Source organism: Nicotiana tabacum, chromosome 6 (assembly GCF_000715075.1).
Source record: "Nicotiana tabacum cultivar K326 chromosome 6, ASM71507v2, whole genome shotgun sequence".
In the NCBI taxonomy this organism is placed as follows: domain Eukaryota; kingdom Viridiplantae; phylum Streptophyta; class Magnoliopsida; order Solanales; family Solanaceae; genus Nicotiana; species Nicotiana tabacum.
In genome coordinates, this window is record NC_134085.1 from 177669296 (window position 1) to 177685208 (window position 15913).

General features: G+C 34.1%; 1 protein-coding gene and 1 pseudogene across 1 annotated transcript; both read left to right on the top strand.

Moving 5' to 3' along the window:
• Positions 1–3411: 3411 nt before the first annotated feature.
• Positions 3412–4140, top strand: LOC142181520 (NAC domain-containing protein 78-like). The gene has a single exon (XM_075254437.1). The coding sequence runs from the start codon at positions 3412–3414 to the stop codon at positions 4138–4140; it is 729 nt and encodes a 242-aa protein (XP_075110538.1).
• A 1904-nt stretch (positions 4141–6044) lies between these two features.
• Positions 6045–12810, top strand: LOC107828935 (phototropic-responsive NPH3 family protein NPY2-like; annotated as a pseudogene).
• The last annotated feature ends 3103 nt before the right edge of the window (positions 12811–15913 follow it).

The window sequence follows — 15913 nt, forward strand, 5'->3', positions numbered from 1 at the left end:
TTTAATCTCCACCAAGAAGCTCTCAAAATGATCAACCATGGAGGGAAAATGACCCAAAATCGCGGATGATTTATTTTGTAAACTCAAATTTTTCAAAATTACTGTTCACCCGCGCTGTTACTGTTCACGCGCGTGGACACTGTTCACCCGCGCGGTTACTCTTCACGCGCGATTACTCTTCACGCTGCTAAAAACAATACAGCAGCAGCTAAAGAAATTGCAGCACTTTTCTTTTTACTAAAATGGCTCTAACTCCATCCTACGAACTAGGAATTCGATGATTCGTGTTCCTATGAGTCACAAATAATGATACGAATATAGTCCTTTAATCGAAACTCAATTCGGAGCTCGTTTGCTCAGTGCGATATCCATTTCGCTCGTTAAACAATTAACTCATGTTTCGTGTCAAAAACTCAATCGCGACTTGATGAAATTAGACCAAACTTTTCAGATCACTCCTATAATTCATTATTTAAATTCTGGAAATCTCGAAATAAAATTTCGATCTCTAGAACTAAAAATGAACCTTTGGATCATTACATGCTTATGCTCAAACGGCAAAAATCTTCCAAAAACTCTTCCAAAACTTATCCGAGCCTCATGGGACCCCGACCAAACATGCCAACATAATTCATAACATTATTCAAACCTCTTCCAATCATCAAAACACCTCAAACAATATCAAATTACCCAAAACTCATCGAATTCAAGCCTAATTTTCTAAAAACTTCCGAAATATACTTTCGATCAAAAACCCGACCAAACCACGTCCGAATGACTTGAAATTTTGTACACATATCTTAAATCACCTAACGAAGCTACAAAAACTCTCAGAATTCCATTCCGACTCTCGGATCAAAATCTCACCTATCAACCGGAATTCGCCTAAATACTAACCTCGCCAATTCAAGCCTAATTCTACAACAGACCTCCAAAATTACTTCCGATCATACTCCTAAGACACAAATCATCCCCCGAAGCTAACCGAATCATCGGGATTCAAATCCGAGCCCTCTAACACATAAATCAACGTCCGGTTGACTTTTCCAAAACAATCCTTCCTTAAAGAGACTAAGTGTCTCATTTCCTACTAAAACCAATCCAAATCAACTCGTTCACACCCAACACTGATAATGAAGCATAAAGAAATAGGAAATGGGGAAAAATGGGGCGATAACTCACGAGACAACGGGTCGGGTCGTCACAGAGGAATACCATTAGGAGCGTGCAAGTCTCTCGGAGAAAGTTGTCTTAGAACTTATAAGTGGTTGAAATTCAATTATTTTTCTTCTATGCTAGAATATGATTAAAACTTGAATTGGATTTTGCTGTAAATAAACAAAAGGTCTCCTCTTTCTTCCGCTTCCTTTGATTATCATTTTGTTTTCTACAAAATCTCACTTGTGAGCGTAAATATGCCCTTGCCTCTTGATTTAATTAAGTGCATCTATTATCATGCATGGGATTATGTTGTATTTATCAAGTTAAGATTCTTTTTTATTTTATTTTGGGCAGTGGAAGGAATGTATATCAAGCGCGTAGCAGATATTAAAAGCATGAATATAATTTTATTTTGGAAAGTTCTTGGTTGTTGTTTGCCTAAATGTTTGACTAATCTAATAATTATATGCTCCAAAATAATAGATGGCAAAAAGGAATTAAGGAAAAAGGTTATGTGCAAGATTCATTAGGAAGTCAGATAAGTTAGAAAATGAATGTTACTCCTAACATATTCATTTGCTTTCTTTCTTCTTTGTATTTTGTGGGTAGTTACTTTACTGATATGCAACTAACAGATTGTCAAAGAATATTAAAAAAAATTGTTTCATTGTATAAAAAATAGATAATCTTTCCTTTTATTGAAATTATTTATCCAGCATTTGCATATGAGAAGGTTTGATTTTTGCAAAATAATTTCATTAGTTATATTTGGTCCAGACATAATTGATTGGTAGATATTTAAAAAAAAGCTTAATTTTGTTTGATTTAGGGTCGACAATTAGTGCTACCGGAAAAAGTTCAATGTTTTGGCCAAGCTTCTCCAAGGCCAAAAGTAATTTTTTATATTTAAAAAGTGTTTTTTTTAAAGTTGAGGTGTTTGGCCAAGCTTCTAGGAAGAAAAACGTTTTTTTGAGTAGAAGCAGAATCAGTTTTTAAGAAGCAGAAAAAAGTTGTTCTCCCAAAAGCATTTTTGAGAAAAACACACTTAGAAGTTGTTTCTAAAAGCTTGGCCAAACACTAATTGATTCGCAAAAGTGTTTTTCAAAGTAATTAGCCAAACACAAATTATTTTTCACCAAAAGTACTTTTAAAAAAAAATATTTTTCAAAATAAGTTGATTTAAGAAGCTTGGCCAAACAGGCTATAAATTGTGTTCAACCATTTTTTACCCGGATAAACTCATCTTTATTATGAGTTGAACGCATATTTTAAAACCACGTTTAGAATGTGTTGAGATGCTTGGATTTCTTAGAGATGAATAACCTTAGATGAATTCAATGTTATATTTGGTACTTAATTGTGTCCTATTCATGCTTTCTTATTGTATTAGGTGAAAGTTTGATTTGATAACAAAAAGAACATAATTATTTCAAAGCATCTACTCTTAGTTGTGAGGGTTAATAAGGAACCGGAATAGCTCGTAACGATGCACATTGTAGTGTTCTTCTAATATCAATCTGATTTGTTGCCTATAAACACTTATTATTGCTAGCCAAAAACTGTATGTTTCATTTGTATAAATAGTTATCTTCTGAATGTATAACTAAAAATAATTTAGAAGTCTTTATTTAATTTGTACCGTAAATAGAAGTTATAAGATGAGATTAAATTTATGCAATCTTGTATCAATTAGCGTATGGATTAACATAAATGCATTTTTCTTTTTAATTAAAAAGAGTAATAGTGTCTAAACTTCTATTTATATTTATTATTGGTATGCTTGTCATTTTTTTAGATTTATTGATATCTTTTATGACCGCGCGAAGCGCGGATAAATTTACTAGTATCATTAATATGTTGAATGATTTAAGTTATACTAGTGTAACAATACCATTAACGTATAGAATGATTTAAGTTACATACATCTAATGCTAATACAAAGATTAGGAAAAAACTAACTTGAGTCCCAAGCTTAACCTTCCGCAGAAATCAACACTTCTTTTATCTCCTAAAAATTTGTTTCCTAAATTTTCTCTGTTGGAATTAACCTGATCAGATATCTATAAATAGTCCATTATATTACAGCATTCACATTAATTAACTTCCGCCATTCGTTTAGGTTTTTCTTTCATAGTTCTTGTCTTTTTACTTGAGAGAACAGAACTTCTTGTCTTTGCATATTGCGGCAATTACTATTGTCTCAGTTTTGTGTTTCTCTATAAGCAAGAAAAAGAGACTACCATATATACCATGTCGATGGTGCCAGCTGCACGCCGTGGGTGTATCATGGGTGTTCGGTTTCACCCTACTGAAGCAGAGTTGATCAACTTTCTGAAAAGGTTCCTAAAGGGCGAGCTTTTGCCGAGTGAATGCCCTAATTTCCAACTTGCCGATATCTATGGAGACCAACCACCATGGGAGATATTTGGAGCTAATTCTGATCATCCCAAAGAGAAGGTTCGCTATATTTTTACTCGGTTGAAGAAGCAGAAGAGTGAGCATACAAGGGTTCGTCGAACTTGCGCCAACGGGACATGGAAAGGCCAAACCGGTATTGATCCTATCAAGAACGCTAAGGGAACTGTGGCTGGGTTTAGAAGATGTTTCAAGTTTCAAACTAGTCGTAGTAAAGAAGGTGAGCACAATAAAAATTGGCTGATGAAAGAATATTCCGTCGGGAATGATTTCTTTAGAGAAAACAATATTCCTAAGGAGGATATTGTTGTGTGCCGAATCAAGAAGAATATAAGATCAAAGAAAAATCATGGGGTAAATATGGAGGAACAAGATGTTCCAAAAGCAATCGAAGCTATGTTACATGGACCTGATGAAGATTACTGCACAACAGTACAACCAGCAACAATATGTCAAGCAGCTGATCAACATCAAGTTAATGACTGGTCCAACTACCAACAGGAGGTCAATTGGGCTGATGATATGCTCATAGGGATAGACGAGTTTGGAGATATAATCTGGTAAGCATGAGTAATGAAAGGGAAGCAGATATATCGATGGCCGACGGGAGGAGAGACACGCAACAATCAATTTATATATAACTTTGTTGAATGAAGTACTAGATGAAATTTACAGTAAAAATAGGAGTAGCTTTTAGCTAGGTAACAGTTTCTCATTGGAACTAATTACTTCGTAAAAGAAACTAGCTAGCTATTGCCAGAAGAATTTCCTTGTAGTCACATATATATGTGGAGTATCACTTAATATAACTTTGACATGATTTCCTGCTATGTATTGTTGTAGGTTTAATGCTTAATATCTGTTCTCTGGCAGTAATTCTTTGTCATCATTCATGCTTATCAAAAAATTCTAACTAATTCATCGTTCACAATTTTTGTTGTATCAAATCCATCCTCTGGCTAGCTATAGAACAAATTACTGTCCATATTATTCTCGTAGTGTATCTTGTTGGTTTCACTGAACAAAATTATTATTTGTTGTTTTGATTGCAACGGATGTCTTTCTTGTCATATTCTTACTGGTTTTTGTCTGTAGTGCGGGATTTTATAATTACTCTCTAAAGTTTTTATTTTGTTCCACATATTTAGATGGGTGACTGAACTCCGAACTAATCCATATCAGGGACTGTTGATATTTTTTGATTATTTTTTTAAAGTGTAACCTCATATGGTCAAGTTAACTGTACTAAGCTTGTTGTTAAACACTGCTAAAGTAAACTAGTTTGATCACCCCCGTCACGAATTGTTTACACGCAAAAGAAGCCCGTTTTAAATTTTCTCTAGGTAGATTCAGAATACGGTATAATTTTTGTAATCCGATTATTTCCGTTTCCTATATTGTCTCCATAAATATTTTCCCCAAGTTCTTATAACTTGGATGAATAATGATGTCCGTACTATTATCAAGTTTACGTTTAATTAATTAATCACATCTTAACCATGCATGATTAGGATTATGAATATTTAATTCCATATAAATATTTGCTAACAAAAGATTTGGCGCGCGATTCCAATCATCGCAATTGGAAGCATACTATTTCCATTTACACAGTGCTCGAACTAATGATGTTCCAGTTGAGCACTTGAACACATAATAAAGTGTTCCAATTAGACACTTGCCACCAGAGATATTGGAAAAATGATTTTCAATTTAACGAGGAGAGCCTTCAAATGTATTCAACGGAATAGGAGTTTGTTTTTAATTGATTGGGTTCTTTTTTAACTGACATGCCTTGTTTTTGTTTGTTATAGTACCTGCTTATATTTGATGTGTATAATTACAGGAGGTGGGATATATATTTTAAGTGGTTAATTTATCCAGGTGACGAACACGAGCAGACAGAAGCTTTTTCAAAGTTTGAGACAGAAGTGTCTAATATGAACATTTTATGATGTGTTTAGATGCTCAATCGGAATAAGCCTGGGGTCGAGTATCTAAATAAAATATACTAACAAGTTTAAGCGGCTCTCACTGTATTCCGCATATACTAGCAGGCGTCTTTAAAGGTAGGTCTAGGGAGTTAGCAGAAGAGTACTCTATATCAATCTGTTATATATAGGAACAAATGTTTCTCATCGAGTATGCTTCAAATCGTTGCCAAATATCCAATAATAAATATTTGAGGCACATCAACTATGAATTCAAATATGATGCTTTTTTTAGTTTGTCCTTGATAAGAAATAGTAAAATAGAAAATTCTGATACCAAAAAATTGTTTGTGCTGATTCTAGCAAAACTGCTATGCAAAACTATAAAAGATAGATGCTTGTTGTCTCCTATTTAGGGGGTTCCAATTTGACTGATACCGAGATGCATCCTATTTTCCGTGGCAGTGGTCAGTTGAGTAGTAAGGAAGTATAGTTTCTCAAGTGTTCAACAAGAAAACAGAGATCCTTGGAGTTGCCAAGATGAAGTTCATGAAACTTGGATCCAAGCCTGATACCTTTCAGTCAGATGGGAACAATGTCAGATATGTTGCTTCTGAGTTGGCCTCGGACATCACGGTTAATGTCGGAGAAGTAAAGTTTTACTTGCACAAGTTTTGTCCTGTCCAAGAGTACCTCTTTGCAAAAGCTGGTTGCTAATGCAAGTGAAGCAAATTGTGATGAAGTTCACATTCATGCCATTCCTGGAGGACCTACTGCCTTTGAAATATGTGCCAAGTTTTGTTACGGCATCACTGTTACACTGAAGAAGCTATTGACAAAGGTGTTGCGGAAGCCAAATGTATATAGTGTGAATAAGTCACAACTACTATACCAAAAATTATGACAGCCACCAAATAATAAATAAGACAATAAAACAACAATAAAAGGGAACACCAGAATTTACGAGGTTCGGCTAATTTTGCCTACTCCTCGGACACAACCAATATTTTATTTCACTCCAAAAATACAAGTGAAATAATACTAAAGAGAGAAGATACAAATGCCTTAAACAGATGAGAAGGCAAATGAGAGGTGTGTTTCAATCCTAAACATTAGGCCTTCTTTTATAGGGGAAAAATCCCCCCAAACTTAACTCCCAACCAATGTGGGACTTTGGCATTTTGCCAAACTTCAACAAATCTCCACCTTGGCAAAATTCCACATTTTCAATTCTCTCTCAATAACAAATTTTGGTTGTGTCTTCATCTTCAATCTTCAGTGTTCAACAATGTTGATCAAATCCAAACAATGTTGAAACTTGACCGCAGTCACCACCTTTGTCAGCATATCAGCAGGATTCTCTGTAGTATGAATTTTCTTCACCGTGACTCCACCTTCTTCTATGATTTCGCGTACGAAATGATACCGAACATCAATGTGCTTCGTCCTTGCATGATAAACTTGGTTCTTCGCTAATTGAATAGCACTTTGACTATCACAAAAAATTGTGATACCTTTTTGTTCAACACCAAGCTCCTTTAGCAATCCTTGAAGCCAAATTGCCTCTTTCACAGCATCTGTAATAGCCATGTATTCTGCCTCTGTTGTAGACAAAGCAACTGTTGACTGCAAAGTAGACTTCCAACTAACTGGTGCCTTTGCAAAAGTAAACACATAACCAGTAGTTGATCTTCGTTTGTCCATATCACCCGCAAAATCTGAGTCACAATATCCAACTACAGACTGATTGTCTTCCTGCTCAAAAACTAACCCGACATCTACAGTATTATGAATATACCGTAGAATCCACTTCACAGCTTGCCAATGCTCCTTCCCTGGATTGTGCATATATCTGCTAATAACTCCAACAGCTTGTGAAATGTCAGGCCTTGTGCAAACCATTGCATACATCAAGCTACCAACAACATTTGCGTATGGTACCTTTGACATATACTCTCGTTCAGCTTCATCCATTGGCGACATAGTAGTACTTAGCTTAAAATGGGAAGCAAGTGGAGTACTAACTGGCTTAGTCTTGTCATCTATGCCAAAACGTTGAAGTACTCTCTTCAAATATTCCTTTTGAGATAAACAGAGTTTCTTTGAACGTCTATCTCTAATTATCTCCATGCCAAGAATTTTCTTTGCCTCACCCAAATCCTTCATCTCGAACTCCTTCTTCAGTTGAATCTTCAACTTATCAATTTCTTCCAAATTCTTGGAAGCTATCAACATATCATCAACATATAGGAGAAGATATACAAAGGAACCATCTTTAAGCTTGTGCAAATACACACAATGATCGTATTTGCTTCTCTTGTACCCTTGCCGCAACATAAACTCGTCAAATCGCTTGTACCATTGTCTAGAAGATTGTTTCAATCCGTACAACGATTTTTCAAGTTTGCACTCCATATTTTCTTTTCCAGCAACTTTGAATCCTTCTGGCTGAGTCATGTAGATTTCCTCCTCCAAGTTTCCATGTAAAAACGCAGTTTTTACATCCATCTGAACTAGTTCCAAATCCAATTGTGCTACCAAAGCCAACATAATTCTAATGGAGGAATGTTTTACAACTGGAGAAAACACTTCATTGTAATCAATTCCCTCCTTTTGAGCATATCCTTTGGCCACCAATCTTGCTTTGTAGCGAACATCTACTTGGTTAGGAAATCCTTCCTTCTTTGCAAATACCCATTTGCACCCAATTGCTTTCTTTCCCTTCGGGAGATTGGCCAATCTCCATGTATGATTCTGATGAAGGGACTGTATTTCATCATTCATGGCAATCCTCCACTTATCTTCTTCTGAACTTTGGACAGCGTTTTTATAAGTAGTAGGAACATCATCAGCTACAATTGAGGTTGCACAAGCAACCGTCTCTATGAGACGAACAGGTTTCGTTATTGTTCTTTTTGGCCTGCTGGTTGCTATTGATTCAAGTTGTTGTTGAGATTCCTGAGTTGGAATCTCCTCTACTGGCTCTCCTTCCAGAGGGTAATCTTCATTTGTTTCCTCATCTGCTTCTTGTGTAGGAAAAATAAATTTTCCCTCAAACTCCACCTGCTTAGAAGCACCTTCATTTTGTTTGGTATCTTCTGTTACCTTATTTACCATAGCAAATTCATCAAAGGTAACATCTCTGCTGAATATTACTTTCTTTGTCATAGGACACCATAAGCGATATCCTTTGACTCCAGAAGTAATTCCCATAAAAATAGCCTTCTTTGCCCTTGGATCCAATTTTGACTCTGTCACATGATAATATGCAGTTGAGCCAAACACGTGCAAAGAGTTATAATCTACAACAGGTTTTCCGTACCATTTTTCAAATGGTGTTTTGCCATCAATAGCAGCAGATGGTAGACGATTAATGAGGTGGCATGCATATGTAATTGCCTCAGCCCAAAATTCTTTGCCCAAGCCAGCATTGGACAACATACACCGTACCTTCTCCAGCAAGGTCCGGTTCATACGTTCTGCCACTCCATTCTGTTGTGGTGTATGTCTAACAGTGAAGTGTCGGATGATGCCATCATTTTCACAGACCTTATTGAAATGATCATTTTTGTATTCACCTCCATTGTCTGTGCGAATACACTTGATTCTCCTGCCTGTCTGATTCTCCACCATCGTCTTCCATTTGAGAAAAATTCCCAACACTTCATCTTTGCTCTTCATTGTATACACCCATACTCTTCGGGAAAAATCATCAACAAAGGTTACAAAATAGTGCTTCCCACCCAATGAAGGTGTTTTGGAAGGACCCCAAACATCAGAGTGTACATAATCCAAAATGCCTTTAGTATTATGGATCGCTGTACCAAATTTAACCCTTGTCTGTTTCCCTTTAACACAATGCTCACAAAACTCCAAGTTGCAAGCCTTTACTCCTTTTAACAATCCTTGATCTGATAGAGTTTTCAAGGATTTTCCTCCAGCATGTCCCAAGCGCATGTGCCATAGCTTGGTTGCTTCTGCCTCGTTGTCGTCACTGGATGTTACTGTCGCTGTCCCAATAACTGTACTGCCACGATAGCGGTACATATTATTATTCTTCCGATTAGCCTTCATTACCACTAGTGCACTGGAGCATACTCTCATCACTCCATTTTCTGCAATGATTTTGAACCCTTTTGATTCTAGGGCTCCCACAGAGATGAGATTCTTCTTCAAATCCGGTACATATCGAACATCTATCAATGTTCTGATCATTCCATCATGGTTCCTTAATCGTATTGAACCAATGCCATATGAGGTAAGAGGGCTGTTATCCGCTGTGTGGATGACTCCATATTCTCCTTCTTGAAATTCCATGAACCAGTCCCTGTTGGGACACATATGATAGCTACAAGCCGAGTCCATCAACCATATGTCTGATGATGTTGATGACTCTGTTGTAACTAATGAGAAGTCTGAATCATCACAATCAGCTACATTTGAATCCATAATAGCCTTTCCATTGTTATGTTTTGCCTTATTCTTCAACTTCGGACAGTCTTTCTTCCAGTGCCCTTTTTCTCGACAAAAGGCACATTCATCTTTACTGGGTCTGGATCTTGACTTGGATCTTCCCTTCTTTGTCCTCGTTTGATTTTGAGGACGACCCCTCACAAACAGTGCTTCTCCTTCTCCGCCCTTCTGTTTTTCTCGCTTTCTTTGTTCATAGCTGTACAAAGCTGAACAAACTTCTCTGAGAGAAATTTCGTCATTTCCATGGAGTAGAGTAGTTTCAAGGTGCTCGTACTCATCAGGAAGTGACGCCAACAACATTAAGGCCAAGTCACCATCATCATAAGTTGTATCCATATTTTGCAAATCTGTGACCAACTTATTGAAACTGGTGATATGTTCATTCATCGTGGTACCAGGAACATAGGTGAAGTGAAACAGTCTCTTCTTCATGTACAATTTATTTTGACTGTTTTTCTTCAAAAATTTATCCTCCAGTGCTTTCCATAATTTACTTGCAGAAGTTTCCTTTGTGTATGGATATTTCTGCTCTCTAGCAAGGTAGGATCGAATGGTACCGCAAGCAACACGGTTGATAATTCTCCAATCTTCTTCTCCAATAACATCTGGTTTCTTTTCTTCAATGGCCAGATCTAGCCCTTGTTGAAAAAGGACATCTAGAACCTCGCCTTGCCACATCCCAAAATGTCCGGACCCGTCAAAAATTTCTACCGCAAATTTCGCATTTGACACAATTCTTGTCATAAGCGAAGATGCCAATGATGACGTATTGTTGACACTTGATGTAGATTCTTCTTGTTTATTGTCCCCCATATTTGACACAAATATTATTTAATAGCTGACGACACAAATCAAGATTATTTCCTTTCTGATGTAGAAGATCAGACTAAGCTGCAACTACAGAGCATACTCAGACAGAACCTTGACTCAGTTACCAAGATAAATCTTTTCTGATGTGGAAGATCAGACTATGCTGCAACCACAGAGCATACTTAGACAGTACCTTGGCTCTGATACCAATTGTTGCGGAAGCCAAATGTATATAGTGTGAATAAGTCACAACTACTATACCAAAAATTATGACAGCCACCAAATAATAAATAAGACAATAAAACAACAATAAAAGGGAACACCAGAATTTACGAGGTTCGGCTAATTTTGCCTACTCCTCGGACACAACCAATATTTTATTTCACTCCAAAAATACAAGTGAAATAATACTAAAGAGAGAAGATACAAATGCCTTAAACAGATGAGAAGGCAAATGAGAGGTGTGTTTCAATCCTAAACATTAGGCCTTCTTTTATAGGGGAAAAATCCCCCCCAAACTTAACTCCCAACCAATGTGGGACTTTGGCATTTTGCCAAACTTCAACAAAAGGAAACCTTATTTACAAGATTGATGTTTTCCCGAACTCGAGCATTTTCCGGAGCTGGAAAAACTCAATAAAAGTTCTTCAAGCTACTAAGTCTCAGTCATCACGTTTGTATGAAGAACTAAAGTTGATCAGCCACTGCATTGATGCTATAGCACCCAAGAGAGTGGATTGGTCCTATACGAAAAGGCTTCCAAAGGAGAACAGAAATGATCCTAATTTGAATGGTATTTGGTGCAAAAATATTGATGGGTGAGGACTAGTGAGCTTGAAGTAGATTTATATAAGCGGGTAATTGTCACCATAAAAAACAAAGGCATTCTTTCTTCTGAAGTAATTGGAGAAGCTATGAAAGCTTATGCTTATAGAAGGTGTTTAATAAAGGTGTGTTCCAGTTAAATTATGTCTCTAAATGTCGTGCAATATTGGATATGATTGTATGGTTGTTGCCCTCTGAGAAAGGTTGTGTCTCCTTTAGTTTCTTGTTAGAGCTGCTGAGAGCATCAATTTCACTTGATTCTGGATAAATTGCAAAGGCTGAACTAGTTAAAAGAACAGGGCAGCAATTGCAGGAGGCTTCTATAAATGATCTTTTGATTCGAGCCGCGAATGGGGAAGGAACCATGTATGATGTCCATGTCGTCCAAAAAATACTAGAAGTTTTTATGATGCGAGACAAGGATTCTAACCTCAGCTAGTAGATGGAGATGAAATTCAGGAGATCCGAAAGCCAGGGATTTTATCAGAAGCTTCAAAACTGATGGTGGCAAAGCTAGTATATGTATGCCTTACCAAAATTGCGAAAGATTCTAATCTCCCTTTGTCAGCATTTATTGGTCTAGCAGAGATGGTATCCAATTTTCCTCGATCCGGTCATGATGGTATCTATGGCGCAATTGATATGTACCTTAAGGAGCACCCTGGGATCAGCAAGAGTGAGAGGCAGAGAATTTTGTAAGATGATGGACTACAAGAAGCTCTCGGTGGATGCTTGTATGCATGTTGTGCAAAACGAGAGTCTATCCCTTCGTTTTGTTCTACAAGTGCTCTTTTTCGAGCAAGTCAGGGCTAATGCATGCCTCGTCTGGGAAAAGTACTCCGGATCTGCCCAAAGCTATTAGGGACCTTAACAATGCAAGTTCGAGATCTACAACAGAAAATATAGATAAAGATTGGGATGCTGCAGCCTTTGCAGAAGAACTCAGGGCGTTGAGAGGAGAGAGCTTGCAGCCTTAAGAATGGGAAATGGAGGAACAAACGACAAAGTTAATGGTGATGTAAAGAGCCATGCAGACAAGGCTGCCATGGAGTAGAATGAAAGGTTTGCTCATGTCAAAGAGGATCTTCTCGAAAATCTGGTCGAACAAAGGGGACAAGGGGAGAATAGTGGCTCAGATTTGTCCGAGAGTCTTGGATGTGCTAACTTGGAAGAAGCTACACTTGGTGGCTTTTTTTGATATTGATATTAGCATGTCAAAAAGACCAGTCATCTTTCTCTGAAGTCCTCTAGAAGAAAAGGAAAGATATAGTTTGACAAAAAAAGTTTGTAGGAGGAAATGAAGCCTCTTATGGGCCAACAAACAGAAGTTTTTTTAGTTGCCCATGCGGAAAAAAAAGGGGAAATTTTCATAATTACTAGTGAAATGAAAAAATATTCCACAATCTACAATTATTAATTAAACTAGTATTAGTACTCACGCGATGCGCGGGCAAAAACCATATCAAATTGTGATGTAGGTTATTTGAATCATGTGCGAATAACCTTAAAATATATACCTCTGAGATAAAAATTATATAATATTAGATATTAGTTATGAAGAAGGATATGAAATTATTGTTCAAATCTCCTAGTAGATAACCTATCTTTTTTTTTTATATTTGTATTATCATAATCCTTAATTGTAGTACTTGCATTTCATTTTGCTGTCAATATTAAAGAATACTAAACATGTCATGTTGTGATCTGTCTTGTTTGAGCACATGAGATAATATTATTTTAACAAAATTCTTACTATCACTTTGTTTTTATCTGATTGACTGAAAGTCAAATATGTCTTATTTATCACATCATTTTTATGTAAATTCTTTTTTTTTTTTTGTTCTTTTCTTATACTTATTGTATATTTATTAATTAATATTATTATACTATCATATAAGTTTTTATTAGCTTAATAATTAAATTAATGTCTTGCTTATTATCCTTTAATAGTCCTTAATAAATATAAATGTTTTATTCTTGAAATTTGGTATATTTTTATGCTTGTAACCTCTTATTCGAAATTTTTTAATCATTTAAATTTATAAGTAATATTTTAAAATATATTTTAATTATTTTATTTATTTATTTTTATTTAATTTAAAGTATAAGTATCCTCACACTACCTCTATTTTTTATACACTTTTTTCTCTACTACAATATTTTAATTAGTTTTTATATTACTATTTCACCTATAACCAAAATAATATCATATTTTATTTTAAATTGTAACTTTGAATTAATTTATTTGATTATTATGTTCCAAATGTATTGAGTTCTCTTATAATTATTTTTGTATTAGCTGCAGTTAAATTTTCTTTCTTTTTAGCTTTAAGATGCAAATTTAGTTTTTAATTTTTATTAGTAAAATTACCTATATTAAAATTTTATTTTAATCATAAAAAAATATTTTATAATTATTTTGAACACATTATAGCTGAATGTTGTTGCAATATTTTCACTATCATATTATTTACTTATGTAAATTTTCTTTCTCTTTTAGTTTTAAGATAGAAATTTATTTTTAATTTTTATAGTATAATTGCCTATATAGAAATTTATTTTTTATTTTTTATTTTATTTTTCATAAATAAGACTTCAATTTTGTGGTATTATCCATAGTTTGAGTATTCTCATCATAGTTTTAAGAACTCTAATCTCACATTCAAGTAGTTTTTCCCTTTCATTTTGAATAGTATTTTTTTAGTAATTTAACGTAATTTAGCTATTTTTTAATCTGATATATAGTCTTACTATGTTTTATGTGGCTTTTCATTAACTTGTAATTTTATTTAATATCATTATCAACTACTATTCTTTAATATAATATAGATAAATATATAATTTTTTAACCATAAAATAAATATTTATTTTGATTTAAAAATATTGCTTGAAAATTTTAAATTATTTAAATTTTAATAATATTTTTAACTATTATATATTTACTTTATTTTATTTTCTAAACTCATGATTTATAAATATCCTCACATTATCTCTAATTTATTTTTATTATTCAATATTTTTAGTTTTTGATTTTGTATATTAGACTTGAGTTACGTGGACTTACCCATATTATGACTTTTTTTATCACAATATAAAAGACTTTCTTATCTCAAATTTAAATTAGTTTTACCCCTTTTCTCTATGATAAAAAATCTGAATTTTTATTTTTTTCTCTATTTAGTCTTTATTTTTGATATTATATTATTCAATTCCTAATATTATTACATTGTCATGTGAATTTTTATTAGCTTGTTCGAATTTAATATATATTTCTATCACACTCATTCTAATATAATATAGATAAAAATTAAATAACTTTCTCATCTTAAATTCAAATATTTTTTTATCATTCTACTTTCTAAATTGGACCGCATTTTCAAAAATTTATGTTATGTTTTCAAACTTAAACTAACTGTACTCAATTCAAATATTAATCATACAAAAGTATTTTCTTAATTGTTTGAATAAAACTTCAGCACTTATGCCGAAGTTTTTTGTGCATTATAAAATTTTAATTGATGTTTTATTTTTTTGGTATGAAGTTTTTCCAAAAAATGATAATAAAATACATAGTGCAGGAAAAAAACTTCAGCTCCATTAGCCGAAATTTTTACAGATTAACTAAAAAACTTCGGAATATGAAATTTTAATTAATGTTTTATTTTTTTTTACCCAGTGTAATAGGAAAACTTCAGCTTTTAAATAATAACAAAAAAACTTCAGCACTTATGCCGAAGTTTTTTGTGCATAGGTGTTTTAAATATTAAAACACTCATATAATGTTTTAATATAATTTTTTTAGTATATTTGTCGGATTAGAATATTAGAATTCATTGTCAAACAGATTTAGAATGCAAATTCAGCATATCAGTGAAGTTCGTCAAACAACTTCAATCAATCAATCAGAAAACATATAATTCAAAAACTATTTTGAATTCTGGAGATGAATTTGAATACTTACAATGTATTTGAATTTGAATTTGGAATTTGAATCTGGTTGCGAGAGGCGATCTCAGGAGAGACGAATTGATGGAGGAGATCTGGAATTTGAATTTGGGTATGCTTGATGCAACTTTTATATGTTTTGGAAGGGGTATAATGGTCATATTATTACGGATTTTTTGTTAGTTGGTTACGAAATCAATAGTTTTTAAAAATAGGGCATAGGTTAAAAGGTGGCATAAAAATAGGGTACGGCTGCAAATCACATTATATCTAAATGTTGTAGTAATATTTATATATAGGATAATTATTTGCTCGATTTATCAATATTAATATGACTTCATTATTATTGTTATTAA

What these genes read in the sequence shown, in the direction of transcription:
- LOC142181520 (XM_075254437.1), top strand. Translation starts at nt 3,412, where the DNA reads ATGTCGATGGTGCCAGCTGCACGCCGTGGGTGTATCATGGGTGTTCGG.